At 52.3% G+C, this 12,252-nt stretch overlaps 3 protein-coding genes across 3 annotated transcripts in view; all 3 read right to left on the bottom strand.

Annotated features, from left to right (window-relative positions):
• LOC128821238 (serine/threonine-protein kinase PAK 3-like) overlaps positions 1 to 11,552 on the bottom strand; it is a 244,825-nt gene extending 233,273 nt beyond the window's left edge. Inside the window, exons 1-2 of the mRNA XM_054002177.1 lie at positions 11,287 to 11,552; positions 9,948 to 10,011 (exon numbers count right to left, since the gene is read on the bottom strand). Of these exons, the coding sequence (XP_053858152.1) occupies positions 9,948 to 10,011; positions 11,287 to 11,419 (197 nt within the window). The 5' untranslated portion in view covers positions 11,420 to 11,552. The remainder of the gene's footprint in view (positions 1 to 9,947; positions 10,012 to 11,286) is intronic.
• Positions 1 to 12,252, bottom strand: part of LOC128821277 (zinc finger protein 397-like) — a 77,079-nt gene that overhangs the window by 15,734 nt on the left and 49,093 nt on the right. The gene's annotated exons all lie outside the window — the stretch shown is intronic.
• Positions 5,370 to 9,969, bottom strand: LOC128821272 (serine/threonine-protein kinase PAK 3-like). Its single transcript, XM_054002226.1, has 7 exons — positions 9,948 to 9,969; positions 8,622 to 9,080; positions 7,750 to 7,867; positions 7,256 to 7,355; positions 6,641 to 6,837; positions 6,085 to 6,222; positions 5,370 to 5,631 (listed from the first exon to the last, which is right to left on the bottom strand). The coding sequence occupies exons 2-7, from the start codon at positions 8,741 to 8,743 to the stop codon at positions 5,542 to 5,544; spliced, it is 765 nt and encodes a 254-aa protein (XP_053858201.1). The 5' UTR covers positions 8,744 to 9,080; positions 9,948 to 9,969; the 3' UTR covers positions 5,370 to 5,541.

The raw sequence follows: 12,252 nt of genomic DNA on the forward strand, positions 1-12,252 counted from the left end.
GTAAGATACTTTATAACTAGCTCAAGAAAGAGATGGGATAATCAAGGAATTCTTCGCACAAAGATAACAATTACAGAAACCTCTAAATTTTCCAGAGGAGAGGAATTTATGGCTTTCCTTATCAACAGAAACGAACTTCTTCAAGCCTGAGTTAGACTCGAAGGCGCCTGGGAATTAACAGAAACTTTTTGACAAGTACCAGACGAATTTCTTGTTTTAAATAAAATATATGCATAATCATGAAGTGTTTTGTATATGCAACAGGCTATTGCTTTTAAGGTTATACCTTTGTTCACAGGGCATGCTTGACATGGCTTAAGTGCCCGAGAGCATCCGGACGTCCATAATTCTTTGCTTTTTATTGTCATGCAATTGTCTTAACTCTAAATTTTTATTACTCTAATTGTATTACTATTTTTACAACCATTTTATTATTATTAAACTTTAAAAAAATTTTAAAAACCAAGTGATTGGCGTTTTTCACAGGGAATAAAGGTGTGGGTCAGACTGAGGCTCGGGGCACAAGTTTTGGAGAGCTATCTCACTTGTGCCGGGCGCTGACATACATACCCACTTCATAACTACCCCAAGTTGTGGAGTCTATTTATTTATTCCGCGTATCACTTCAACTGAGCCTGCGATGAAGGCAGCGCAGCAGCAGCCAGGGCTCCACAGCGGGGCAAGCCCCGGGGCCTGCCCACACATCCTCTGCTCAAATCCTCCGCCTGGCCACCCTCCTTTGGCATCTCCAGACACCGGGGCCAATCCTCGCTGCCGCTGCTGCAGCTTCAGTGCTTTCTGTGCCTGCACTGCCGCAGCTGCTGGGGAACACAACGGCACAATTCCACTCTGGCTCTCACTTACACTCACACACTGCGCTGCCTGCCATTGCATCCATGGAAAATACACCAGGGCATCGACTTCAACCTTTTCAACATTTGATTTCTCTACTCAGGCTTGCTTTGCCTTGGCCTCGGGGAAAGAAATGTTAAAGGTTTTCTTTAAGGGATGTTCCACCACTCAATGGAGATGAGTTTAACAGCTCAACACTCTGGGAATGGCCCAAAAGATACCCACAAAGATAACGACCAGCAGCAAACAGCAACCAACACCTACCCCAGACACTGCCCCCGGCAGAGCTGGAGACACCTGCTCTGCAAAAGGCTGAGAAGGAAATCCAGTAGTTCCCACCTAATTAACATCAGAGGCAAAGAAATCCGGGTCCAATAGGAACCCAAATACTAAAAACTGCACAACTTAAAACTATAGAACATTAAAACACTGGGTTTAGATTGGTTCAGACTGTATCAAGTTTGGGGAAAATCTAGTAAAACCCACGTGTCACTGAAGGATTTTCTCTGCACAGCCGGGCTATGTGGGGATGGAATGATTTCTGTTGCACATCCTGGCCAGAATCAATAATGCCTTGACTCTAACACGAAACATATTGGTGGAGTTTTTCTTTTTCCTGCAGTTCCAGTGCAAAGTTTATAGCAGTAGAATATTTTTTGTAATAATCCTACTTCTATATTGCTGGTTAGGTTTGGGTCAGGGATGGGAGAATGAGTTTTTACTCCAAGGAGAAGTAGAAAAAACTTAATTGCCTTGAAATTTTTTTGTGTATGCTTGTGCTTGGCTCTTAGAGATACCAAAATTAAAATTTGATCTAGGTTTTTCAACGTTGACCTTTAGGCTGCGTTTTGCAAAACTAGAAGAGATTTAAAGGTGACTCTTTAACTCATAAACATAAAAAGATGATTTGAAGGAAAAAAAAAATAAAAGCAGCAGGTTGGGGGCGGAGGGGCACATGTGAGGCTGCTGAAGGCTGCTCTGGAAGAGAAGCTGCATTCCAGGCAGCCAGCGGAGGAGCTTTAGAAATGCAAATTAACACTGCTGGGGCAAAGTGGGGACAATGTACCCGGCTCTTCTTGCCTGGGGCAGGAATTGGGCTGATTCCCTCTGCCCCTCACCCCAAGCTCTGCCTGCTTGCACAGATGCAATTGGCACAGCTGAAGGCAGAGCCCATGGTCAGGAGCTCTGACTCTGCAACAGAAATGGGTGAAGCTGCAAAGGGAAACAGCAAATGGAGAATGTTGTGAAAACTTCACTAAAATAAGGAGGGGGATCATCCCTCTGCCCACTCCAACATGTGCTGTCACTGTCTATGTTATACAGGGTGTATTAGAGCACTGGGGTTTTTGCTATAACAAGTTCAGGGAAAACAGTTGAAATTCAAGTATTTGATGATGTAATCAGAAAAATGCCGTCAGTTGATGCAGCCCCGGCTGGAGGGAGCGCCCAAAAATGGGGAAAAGATGAAGGGCCACTTGACCTAACCCTACAACCAAAGAGGACCCGGGAAGAACAAAACAGAGTCAATGACTGAATCTGCCTGGAGATAGGGCCAGGGACTTGTAGATAAGGAAGTAACGGGAGAAACCATCAGTTCCAATAAATGTTACAAATTGACCCAGACTGCTGCTCAAAGTCCCACTAAATTCCTGAACTTCGAGAAGAACAAAGACTTCACAGAGCCATGAATATCGGATGTTATACACAAGGAGGGGTGCATATTAGCGAAAACAGGCAGCAGGCGCATCGAGAAGTCGGAACCTCCCGAATCCCTCAGCCAGTGGGCAAAGGCAAGAGGGAGATGCGGCCGGGAAAAGGAGCATAAAAAGGAGGCTGCGTACTACAGCAAGGGCAGAGAGCGCACGGCAAATGCCCCACGGCCTCTCCCTCTGCTCAGCAATAAAGTCACTTTTACAGGACTCCTCGGTCTCCTCTGGGCACAGAAACCTCCGGCGACGTGAATTTCCCCGCACGCTCCCGGCGACGGGGCAGCCGCCTCTGTCCTACCCACAGCAAGCGGGACGAGGCAGCGCTGCTCCGGCAGCGGCTCCTGCCCAGGCAGCGGCGGGAAGGAGAGCGCGGGCAGCCGCTCCCGCAGCGCCCTCGGCCCAGGGCCACCACGGGCCGGACACGGCACAAGCAAGCCGCCGCAGCCCCCTGCCGCCCCCTCCGCCCGCAGCGAGCCCCGAGCCCCCGCAGAACCCAGCGCGGCTCCCACCTGCGCCGGGGCCGCCTCCCAGCTCCGCCAATGCCGCCTCCCCGGCCTCCGGCCGCCGCCGCCGCTCCCGGGCCCGCACACACGCTCCGCCAATGGCGCCGCTGCCCAGCCAGGGCCGCCCTCAGGCCGCCAGCGGGGCCGTGCTTCGCCCCGCTCTCACCAATCAGCGCGCCACAACCACGACTGACGGCACAGCCGGCCAATCGCAGCGAGGGGCGGGCTCTGCACACGGCACCGCCTCGCCCCGCGCTCTCAGGGCCCCCCGCGCTGGGCGAGGGCAAAGCCGCAGCTGAGGAACAGCCCTGGAACGGGCCCGGGCCCGGGCCGGCATCCAGCGCAAACACAAACAAACTTCTCCTCACCTCCCGACACGGCTTTCCCGGCCCTGCGCCTTCGCTGCCTCCGCCTCTGCGGCAAGCCCACGAGCCTCACTTCTCCTACCCCTAATTAGGAGCATCAGTGCATCGCTTGGATTTCCCCCAAAAAGGGAAAACCGCCCAAAGCCCTGGGGGTGAGTGGGGCAGGGCAGAGATTTCTGGCAGAAAACTCCAAAACCTGCGAGCAGGATAATGAGAAGTCAAGGAAGAGCCTTGGATCCAGCTTTCCCCCAGGCCTCCCTCCTTCCAGCTGCACCTCCTCCCCCGGCAGGGCAGCAGACAGGGAATGGGGCCATGCTCACTTCATCCCCCGTGCCTTCTCCCTCTGCTCAGGGACAGGAGTCGTTCCCCTGCTGCAGCCTGCGCTCTCTCCCACCGGAGACTTGTCCAGGAACTTCTCCGAGCGGAGTCCATCCCCTGGGGCACAGCCCCCCTCCAAGTGCTGCAGCGTGGGTCACTGTGCCACGGGCTCAGTCCTTCCAGGACAGGCTGCTCCAGCGGGGGCCCCTCTGCCCACGGGCTCACAGCCTCCTCTCAGGCATCCCCGTGCTCCAGCCTGGCTCCTCCAGGGGCTGCAGGGGGATCTCTGCATCCCCACGGATCTGCAGGGGGATCTCTGCAGCCCCATTGTTATAAATGAATCAGCCAATTTAATAATTAGAGGAATTTATTAAATCAAATCAAAGTAAAAATTGGAAAAGCCACAAGGAAAACAGCGCCGAGCCAGGTGATCGGAGCTGGGTTCAAGCTCTGCAGCTCCGTGCCCCTGGCAGTTCACAAGGTGCTGATTCCGCAGGTTTTTTTGGTATTGTTTTCAGACGGAGCAGGATTCCTGGGGGGTCTTCCTGTTCCCTCTCATTAATCTTGCCCCTTTCCACATATTAATGCATGTTCTTCCATGTTGTTAGATGGTAATCCTCTTGAATATCTTGTTCTGGCGACGAATATTCATCTTATCGGTTCAATGCTTATCTTCTAGATGGCATAATCCTTCAGAATAACCATCCTTTGAGACAGGAATTCATCTTGTGTATATTGTTCTTTTACTTCCATTTAAAAAGACACTGTATTTTTTTAGTCCTGAGCACGAATTTATTTTAAATCATATATTACACCCATGGATCTGCAGGGGGATCTCTGCATCCCCTTGGATCTGCAGGGGCATCTCTGCATCCCCACGGATCTCTGCATCCAGCACCACCGTCTTTGGACGCGCCAGGAATAGGCTGAGCTCTGCCTGGAGCTCTTCTCACCTTCCCCACACCCTTCCCGGCACAGGGAGGGTTTTACCTCCTCACAGCTCCCCAGGCTGGGTTTGCAGCCCCTCCTCGGGTGCGATCTCTGGGGCTTCCATATTCCACTTCAATATTTTGCAAAACCCAAAACTATAATGTATGTTTTTCACACATCCACAAACTAAAATATCATTCATGAATGATGTTCTGAGGATATGAACTACACAGGGGCCAGGGCACTGGCCACAAAAACCTGACAAATTATACTACAGCAAAAGCAGTTAAAAGTGATTACAAACTGTGCTATATCAAAATCGTTGTGATTAAGAATAATTTGCAGAAGTCAAGACATAATAGCAAAAGCCACCAACTACATAGTTCTTTTTAACAGACCCAGGGCAGGTTTTTCCCTTGCATGGAGCACTTGGGCCTTCCCCAGGCCCCTTCTGCCCTCTGGCAGAGCCAGTGGCATTTTCCACCACACAGAGTTTGTAACCAAGAGTTGGGTACAGCTGAGAAGGCTCCAAGCGCCTCCTTCCAGGCTGACTCTGCAGATGCCGAGGCTGCTCTGGGTTCTGCCAGGGCTCTGCTGGGGCTCAGCTCTGGGCGAGGCTGGGCCCACTCTCCCCTCACATTGCTCCGGGCAGCTGAGTCACAGAGGGAGAAGGAAGGGACACCTCAAGGGAGTTGAGGTTTAAGAGAATTTTTATTCAAAAAACTCCCATACCAAACAGGCTGTCATAAGAGCCATAACAAACAGGCTGTCCTAACTACCATAACCATAACTAGCACTGCTAACTACCATGACTAACTAGTTGTCCTAACTAACTACTGTAACTAAAAGGTGTCCTCCAGTGCTTCATCTCCTCCGCTGCTCCCTCAGTTGCTTTGCTGCGGTGATCAGAGGGGTCAGGCTGGAGAGAGGCTTGGCTGATGATAAAAATGGGTGCTGCCCAAAGGATAAAAAAGAAAGAAATGAACCGTCACTTTCCAGAGTCCACTTCCTCTCAGGCTCTGTGGCAACAGGACAAAGGGAAATGGTCTGAAACTCAGGAGAGGGAAGCAGGCTCAGATTAGCTCTAAGGCAGAATTTTTTAACCAGGAGAGTGGGGAAGCACTGACAGAAGGTGCCCAGAGATGTGGGAGGTGCCTCCTCCCTGGAAACTTCCAAGCTCAGGTCAGGCAGGGCTCTCTGAGCCACCTGACCTGCTTGAAGATGGCCCTGCTCGTTGTGGGGCACCAGGTGCAGATGCCCTGGAAAGGACCCTGCCAAGCCAAACCGGGCGAGGATTCTGCTTGCTTTGCGTGTGGAAAGCAGCGAGACTGGAGACTCTCGGAGGGGGCCCCACAAGAAAACCCCTCCCTGGCGCTGCTGCTTCCCCTGCAGCCGCTTGGCATTCACCTGCAGCAGCTCCTGGGCAGAGCAGCGCCGCTCCTCGTCCGGCTCCAGGCTGCACTCGAGGAAGTCCCGCAGCAGAGCCGACAGGCGCCAGGGCTCCTGCAGCTGCAGGGTCCCGTTCTGCTGGATCAGAGCACGGGCCTGCAGGAAAAAGCAAACTCAGCGCTCTGCCAGCTTCCTTCACACCCACAAGTGCTCACATCGAGCCCGGGTTCCCAGTCCCAGCTCCAGGGGCACTGTCCTCCCTGGCAGAGATGCTGCTCAGAGCTGATTTTTCTATGCCAACCAAAAAACCCAAATCCCGGTGCTGCCACGGCCATTGTAAAGAGCTGATGCACTGGCTTCACATTTTCAGGTCATCCTCATAGCCAGAAGAGCGGCAACAACGTAAATCCCAAAGCAAATTGTTGCTGGACACTGCAGAACAATCGTCTGTGCTGAGGCTGGAGTCCTCTGGGAATTCCCTTCCCCATGGGCAGAAGCCTCCAGCTGCTGCTCCCAGTGCAGGATCACCCTGTGCTCACAGGCCTCTGCAACCACTGCAGAATTTGCCTCTTACCATGGCCCTCGTTTCCTTGAAGTAAGGAGGTTTTCCTTCCACCATCTCGATGGTCACAATGCCAAAGGACCAGATGTCCACCTTGGGGCCATAAGGAGAACTGGTGACAACTTCTGGGGCCATCCAGTGAGCAGTGCCCACCATGGAGCTGCGCTGGTCCTGCTCAGGGCTGAGCTGAGCGCAGAGGCCAAAATCAGCTGAGGACAGAAACAAACACTGTCAAAGGCAGCTGGAATGATGAAACCAAGCACAAAGACTCCCCACTCTCAGTCTGAGAATGCAGTAGTGAAGTCAGCTGGAAAAGTCCTCAGGGCTGTAGCCAAGGAAAGATGGAACTGGACCCTTAAAGAAACCCTCAGCTTTCGTGCAGTGGCTTTTACTGATTCCCTTGAAGCTTTAGATTCCAACTCCTGCCCCTCTGGAAGGGCCATTCCCAGAGCAAAGGCACTCCTGACAGCCTGCTCCTCTCCTGAGCTCTCTGCAGGGGCAACCGCTCTCAGCTGGCAGCAGGGGCTGGGCAGTGCCCCCAGCAGCCCTTGTGGGGCTCTGGCCGTCACTGGGAAGCAGCCCCACAGCCGCAGCCCGGGAGCGCCGTGCCTGGCCAGGAACACCCACCCAGCTTGACAGAGCCGTCCATTCCCAGAAGGATGTTGGAGCTCTTCAGATCTCTGTGGATCACCCGGTTCGCATGGAGGAAATCCAGGCCCTGCAGACACTGAGAGAGAACAAGAAACACGAGGGTAAAAACCAATGGCCGGAATATATCACACAAGAAAGAACAGTTTTGGATTCTGCCAGCAGCAACTTTGCTGTGACAGGCCAGGAGTGCAGTGCAGACAAGCTCCAGGCAAACGGTTCAAGGCAAAGCTGAGAACAGCACATCAAATCCAAAACAGACAGAGAGAACCACAACAGCAGGAAAGAGAACAAGAACAGAGTAGAAGTGCAGCGCTGCTGGCAGGCCGTTCACTGCAGGGGCTCTTTCTTCTCCAGCTCATAAAGACAACAGAGAAACAAAGCCCTGAGCATGGAGCCACTCCTGTTCTCACGGCCTGTTGGGAAGGGCCATCGTGTCCAAGGTCATGGCAGTCACAAGCAGGATCCCTCACCTCCCGACTGACAGCTGCCATCTCTCCTTCAGCCATGCCTGTCTGTCTGACAATGTCCTGCAAAGTTCCTCTATCCATGTATTCCATCACCAGCCAGAGATCTCCATCAACAAGGAAGCTGGAAGAGGAAAACAATGGCATGGAGACCAATGTGCAGTGCTCAATTCCCCCATGGAAAAGCCTGGAGTGGAGCATTGTTTCCAGGTCTCTTGTCAGTGACGACAGGATCAGATGGAGAGACATTCCTGCCAGGCTGCACAGCCCTGGGAATCTGCACAGTCTAAAGGAGGAGATACCTGTGAGAAAGGAGAGGCCTTAGATGGCAAGCAGGTGAAAAATGCAGTTTAGCAACAGCCCAGATCAATGTGGAACCACAACACTGGCCCCCAGCTGGTTCAGCTTCTGAACTCATCAGTTCCACCATTCCCTCCAGAACAAGGCAACACAACTCCCAGGGTTATCCAGGGGAGGAGGCCGTGCAGCACTTGGGACAAAAGGGGTCAGAAAACCTTTCAGAAAGTCCCTTCAGAAACAGGCAAGGCCAGTGACAAATGGGCAAATGAGGCATTTCTGGAAACAAGAACCTGGTCTTCCTGGCATCCTGCAGCAATGGAAAAGAGCTGGGAAGAAGAAGGCAAGGGAAATCATTTCTGCTGTGGTTTATCAGCACTTGTTGTAAGACACAGAAAACAGGGTCAACTTGAAGGAAAACCAAACCAAAGCAACAAAAGCACAAGGAGGGAACGAACTGCCAGGCTGTTGTTTTGGGAAGATATGGCTGGGTCAGGCATTTTCAAAACAGGCTACAGACTCTGGATGCCAGGAAAGGTTAAGGCAGGGCCTGGGCACAGGATAAGGCCTGAAGCACTCACCTGTCCAAAGAGTTGACAATGTTGGGGTTCTTCTTGTCCTTCAGGAGCAGGAGCTCATTCACCGCTCGTTCCCTGTTCTGCCCTCTGAGACTCATTTTCTTTATGGCCGCCTGAAGGGACATTGCAGACCTTTAACTGGAGGAGTCTGTGGCAGGAGGCCGCAGCAAACACGGAGCGAGTCTTTTTGGAGCGACGGAGCCGGGCTGTGCCAAACTGCCTTGGGATGGGACACCAGAGCTCAGCAAGTGCCATTCCCACAGCCCACTGCTCTGCTCGCTGGGGGCTGCTGACAGAACACATGGCCTGAGACATTTGGCCTTGCAAGCTCTGCAGAAATGGCCCCTCAGCTGTCAGCCTCCAAGCTCTAACAACATTCTCTTCACCTACAGTCTTCTCAAATGGCCTCAACACTCTCATTATTATTCAAACACATTTTGCAAGCAGGAGGTAATTCTGGTTCTGTCAAAACGGTGCAAAACAGCCGAGAACCTTTTAGCAATTCTATGGGATTTGGTCGTGATTTCAGATGCAACTGCTCTGGTTGGGATTGCACAACAAAGCAAACACACACATCCATTGCTCAGGTGGTCCCTGTCACAGGCTGTCACTGACCCTAGAGCCAAACACAACTGCAGGGTTTAGGAGAGAGCTTTGCTCTGGACATCCGTCTTCTCATTTCTCTCCCTCAAAGGAATTGGGCTGGAGCAAATCCCAAATGTCCACGCTGAATTGCTTTACTTCAAAACCTGACGTGAGCAATGGGTGTCTAAAGAACTGGAAAAGAATGCATTTCATCCTTTTCCATTTCCTGCCTAAGACCTGCAGGATCCACAAGGGTCCTGCCAGCAGGCAGGTGATGCATTTTCCCCCAGAGTGCATCAGCTCTGTGTCTGTTACTGAATGTAAGTGCTCTACTATGTGTGCTGGAATAGAGCACTTATTAGTTCATCTCTGGTTTCTGTTTCTAAAGCATTAGGTTGATAATCCTGACCTGTGGATATTTTTGAAGCAAAGTATTTGAAAGAAATCTCCTTGAGAACTGTTTTCTGACAATCACCAGATGGTGAGTGGCTCTTTTAGGCAACGCAGTACCAGGGACAGAAGATCTTCCAGGTCCTGCTCCTTGCTGCAGGCAGGACACTTCCAGCCTCAGGGGGCTTTGACAGTGCCTTCTGAGCACAGTTATCAATTCTGATCAGGACTGAGAGACAGCAGGATGGTACCCCAGTGTCTGGAGGTGCTTGGAGCTCTCCTGACTTCTCACTAGATCCTGCACCAGCACAACACCTGGGCCTGCTTGTGCAGAAGTAACTGCCGTGCACTTACCCTTGGCCAATCTGCTCCACTTCCAGGTATTTCTCGGCAGGTTTCGCCAGGCTCACGCTGTTCCCTGAAAGAAACCACGTGGAAGACGCTCCCTCCCAGAGTGAGACCCCGCCTTGAAGCAGAGCCAGAATGCAGCCCCCCTCCCTGGGGCCGTCAGCCCCTTGGTCTCAGCTGGGGAAGGACAATCAATGGCCCTGGGACATTCATCTGCAGAGCAACACTGGGTGCAGCTGATGCCGAGACACACACACAGCAGCCTGCTCTGGCACACAGGAACAGAGCAGACGTACTCAGCTGCATCAGGCACCACTCCCCTCTCCCCTCTGGCTGCAGGGCCTTGCTGCTGGCAGAATGTTCAGCCCAGGATCCCACAGCCGAGGGAGGTTCAGTGTCCTCTTCCCAAGCACAGGCAGGTTCTCCATCCTCTTCCCAAAACACTGCAGGTTCTCCGTTGTCTTCCCAAAACACTGCAGGTTCTCCATCCTCTTCCCAAAACACTGCAGGTTTGCCATCATCTTTCCAAGCCAGGGGACGTTCACTGTCCACTTCCCATGCTGGGAGAAGTTCACCCTCCTCTTCCCAAGCCAAAGGATGTCCTCTGTCCTCGTCCCATGCCGGGAGATGTCTGTCATCCTCGTCCTACACCATGCGAGCCTGGCCATCCTTGTCCCACACCAGGGGACATCCACCGTCCTCGTCCCACGCTGGGAGATGTCCACTGTCCTTCTCCCCCACCGCGGGAGCCTCGCCGTTGTATTCCCACACCGCGGGATGTTCGCCCTCGTCTCCCAGAACAGCGGGAAGTTCACCCTCATCTCCCGGCACTGAGGGAAGTTCACCATCGTCCCCCAGAACAGCGGGAAGCTCACTGCTCTCTTCCTCCTCTTTGGCCTCCTCTTTGGAAGCAGAAGGAGCCAGAGGAGGTGCTGGTGCTGCTTTTGTGCCCTGTGGACAGATGGCAGCATGAGGGACGGGAAGTTCTGTCTCAGTTATCACCTTCTTTATCCTCAGCTGCACATCCAGCTGCACTAAGCAGAAATTGGGTTTGGAGCTGTTCAAACTAACCATGGGTTAAAGTCGACATTGCCACTTATTGTTGGGAATTCGATATTCCACGATGGCTAAAGCCAGCAAGCAATCCTCTGCCTGCAAAACCAGACCTGCAGCTCTTCTAAAGCTCTTCAGCAGAAAAGGAGAAAACTGCCAGGGACCCCTTTGCTGCCGTAAGGACACTGACAGGAACTTTCCTTCAGCCTCCCAGGCTGGCACTCGGCTGCCACATGCCAAGCTCACAACTTGCTGCACAATTCCAAACACCAAAGGTTCCTTTCCCACTCACCGAAGGAGGAGCTGCTCGGGATCCACACATGAGGTGCCCTGCAAGGGAAGAGGGAACATGAACCAGATGCTGTCAGGAAAAGAAGTGCCTGTGGTGGGAAATGCCACGGAGCAAGGCAACCCCGAGAGAGCATTTTGCTTTCACAGTGTCCCTCCAGGAGCCACAGTCCCTTCAGACAGCAAGAGAACAGCACAAAATACTGGGCTGGGTCAGTTCTTGGCTGCACCAGCAAACAGAGGGAGTGTTATGGAGAAATTCAATTGGGGAGGCCAATTATAGATAAATCAATTAACAAGAATTTATTAAGCAAGCGGTAGTAAGCAAAAGACAGCACTGGGCAGCCTGGGAGTTTTCTGCTCTACCACGGCACGCGCTTCCCCTGTGGCTTTTTTGTTTTTTTAAAGTCCCTCTTTTTTTTTTTTCGTCTTTACAGTTGACGTATTTTCTCTCAATGCACTCTGCGCCTGTGCAATTGGTTGCTAGGGGGTCTTTTTTCTGCCCTTGGTGGTCGTAGAGATGAAGGCTCCTCATCTTCCTTGCAGATTGTCCTTGGCCTAAAAGTTAACTTGTATATAATTAGTTACACAGTCTTCTATGCTAGTTGCATCTGCACAATTCTTAAGCAGGATACTTGCTGTTCCCTCGCCCACCCCCCTCCTTTTCCTCCCACGTCTTAAAATTCCCTACTCAGTTCAAATTCTTATCTCCTTCAATGCTCGTTTTGATGAACAGAGACCTTTTTATTTATTACACCTCTAATTATTAAATTGGCTGATTCATTTATAACAATGGGGCTGCAGAGATCCCCCTGCAGATCCATGGCGATGCAGAGATCCCCCTGCAGATCCGTGGGGATGCAGAGATCCCCCTGCAGCCCCTGGAGGAGCCAGGCTGGAGCACGGGGATGCCTGAGAGGAGGCTGTGAGCCCGTGGGCAGAGGGGCCCCCGCTGGAGCAGCCTGTCCTG

Source organism: Vidua macroura, chromosome 37, assembly GCF_024509145.1.
Source record: "Vidua macroura isolate BioBank_ID:100142 chromosome 37, ASM2450914v1, whole genome shotgun sequence".
Lineage (NCBI taxonomy): Eukaryota > Metazoa > Chordata > Aves > Passeriformes > Viduidae > Vidua > Vidua macroura.

What these genes read in the sequence shown, in the direction of transcription:
- LOC128821272 (XM_054002226.1), bottom strand. Translation starts at nt 8,743, where the DNA reads ATGTCCCTTCAGGCGGCCATAAAGAAAATGAGTCTCAGAGGGCAGAAC. An exon ending in TGGCAGCTGTCAGTCGGGAG is followed by an intron (nt 7,356 to 7,749) that starts GTGAGGGATCCT and finishes GTTCTCTCTCAG; the next exon opens with TGTCTGCAGGGCCTGGATTT. An exon ending in TCAAGGAAACGAGGGCCATG is followed by an intron (nt 6,223 to 6,640) that starts GTAAGAGGCAAA and finishes TTTTTCCTGCAG; the next exon opens with GCCCGTGCTCTGATCCAGCA.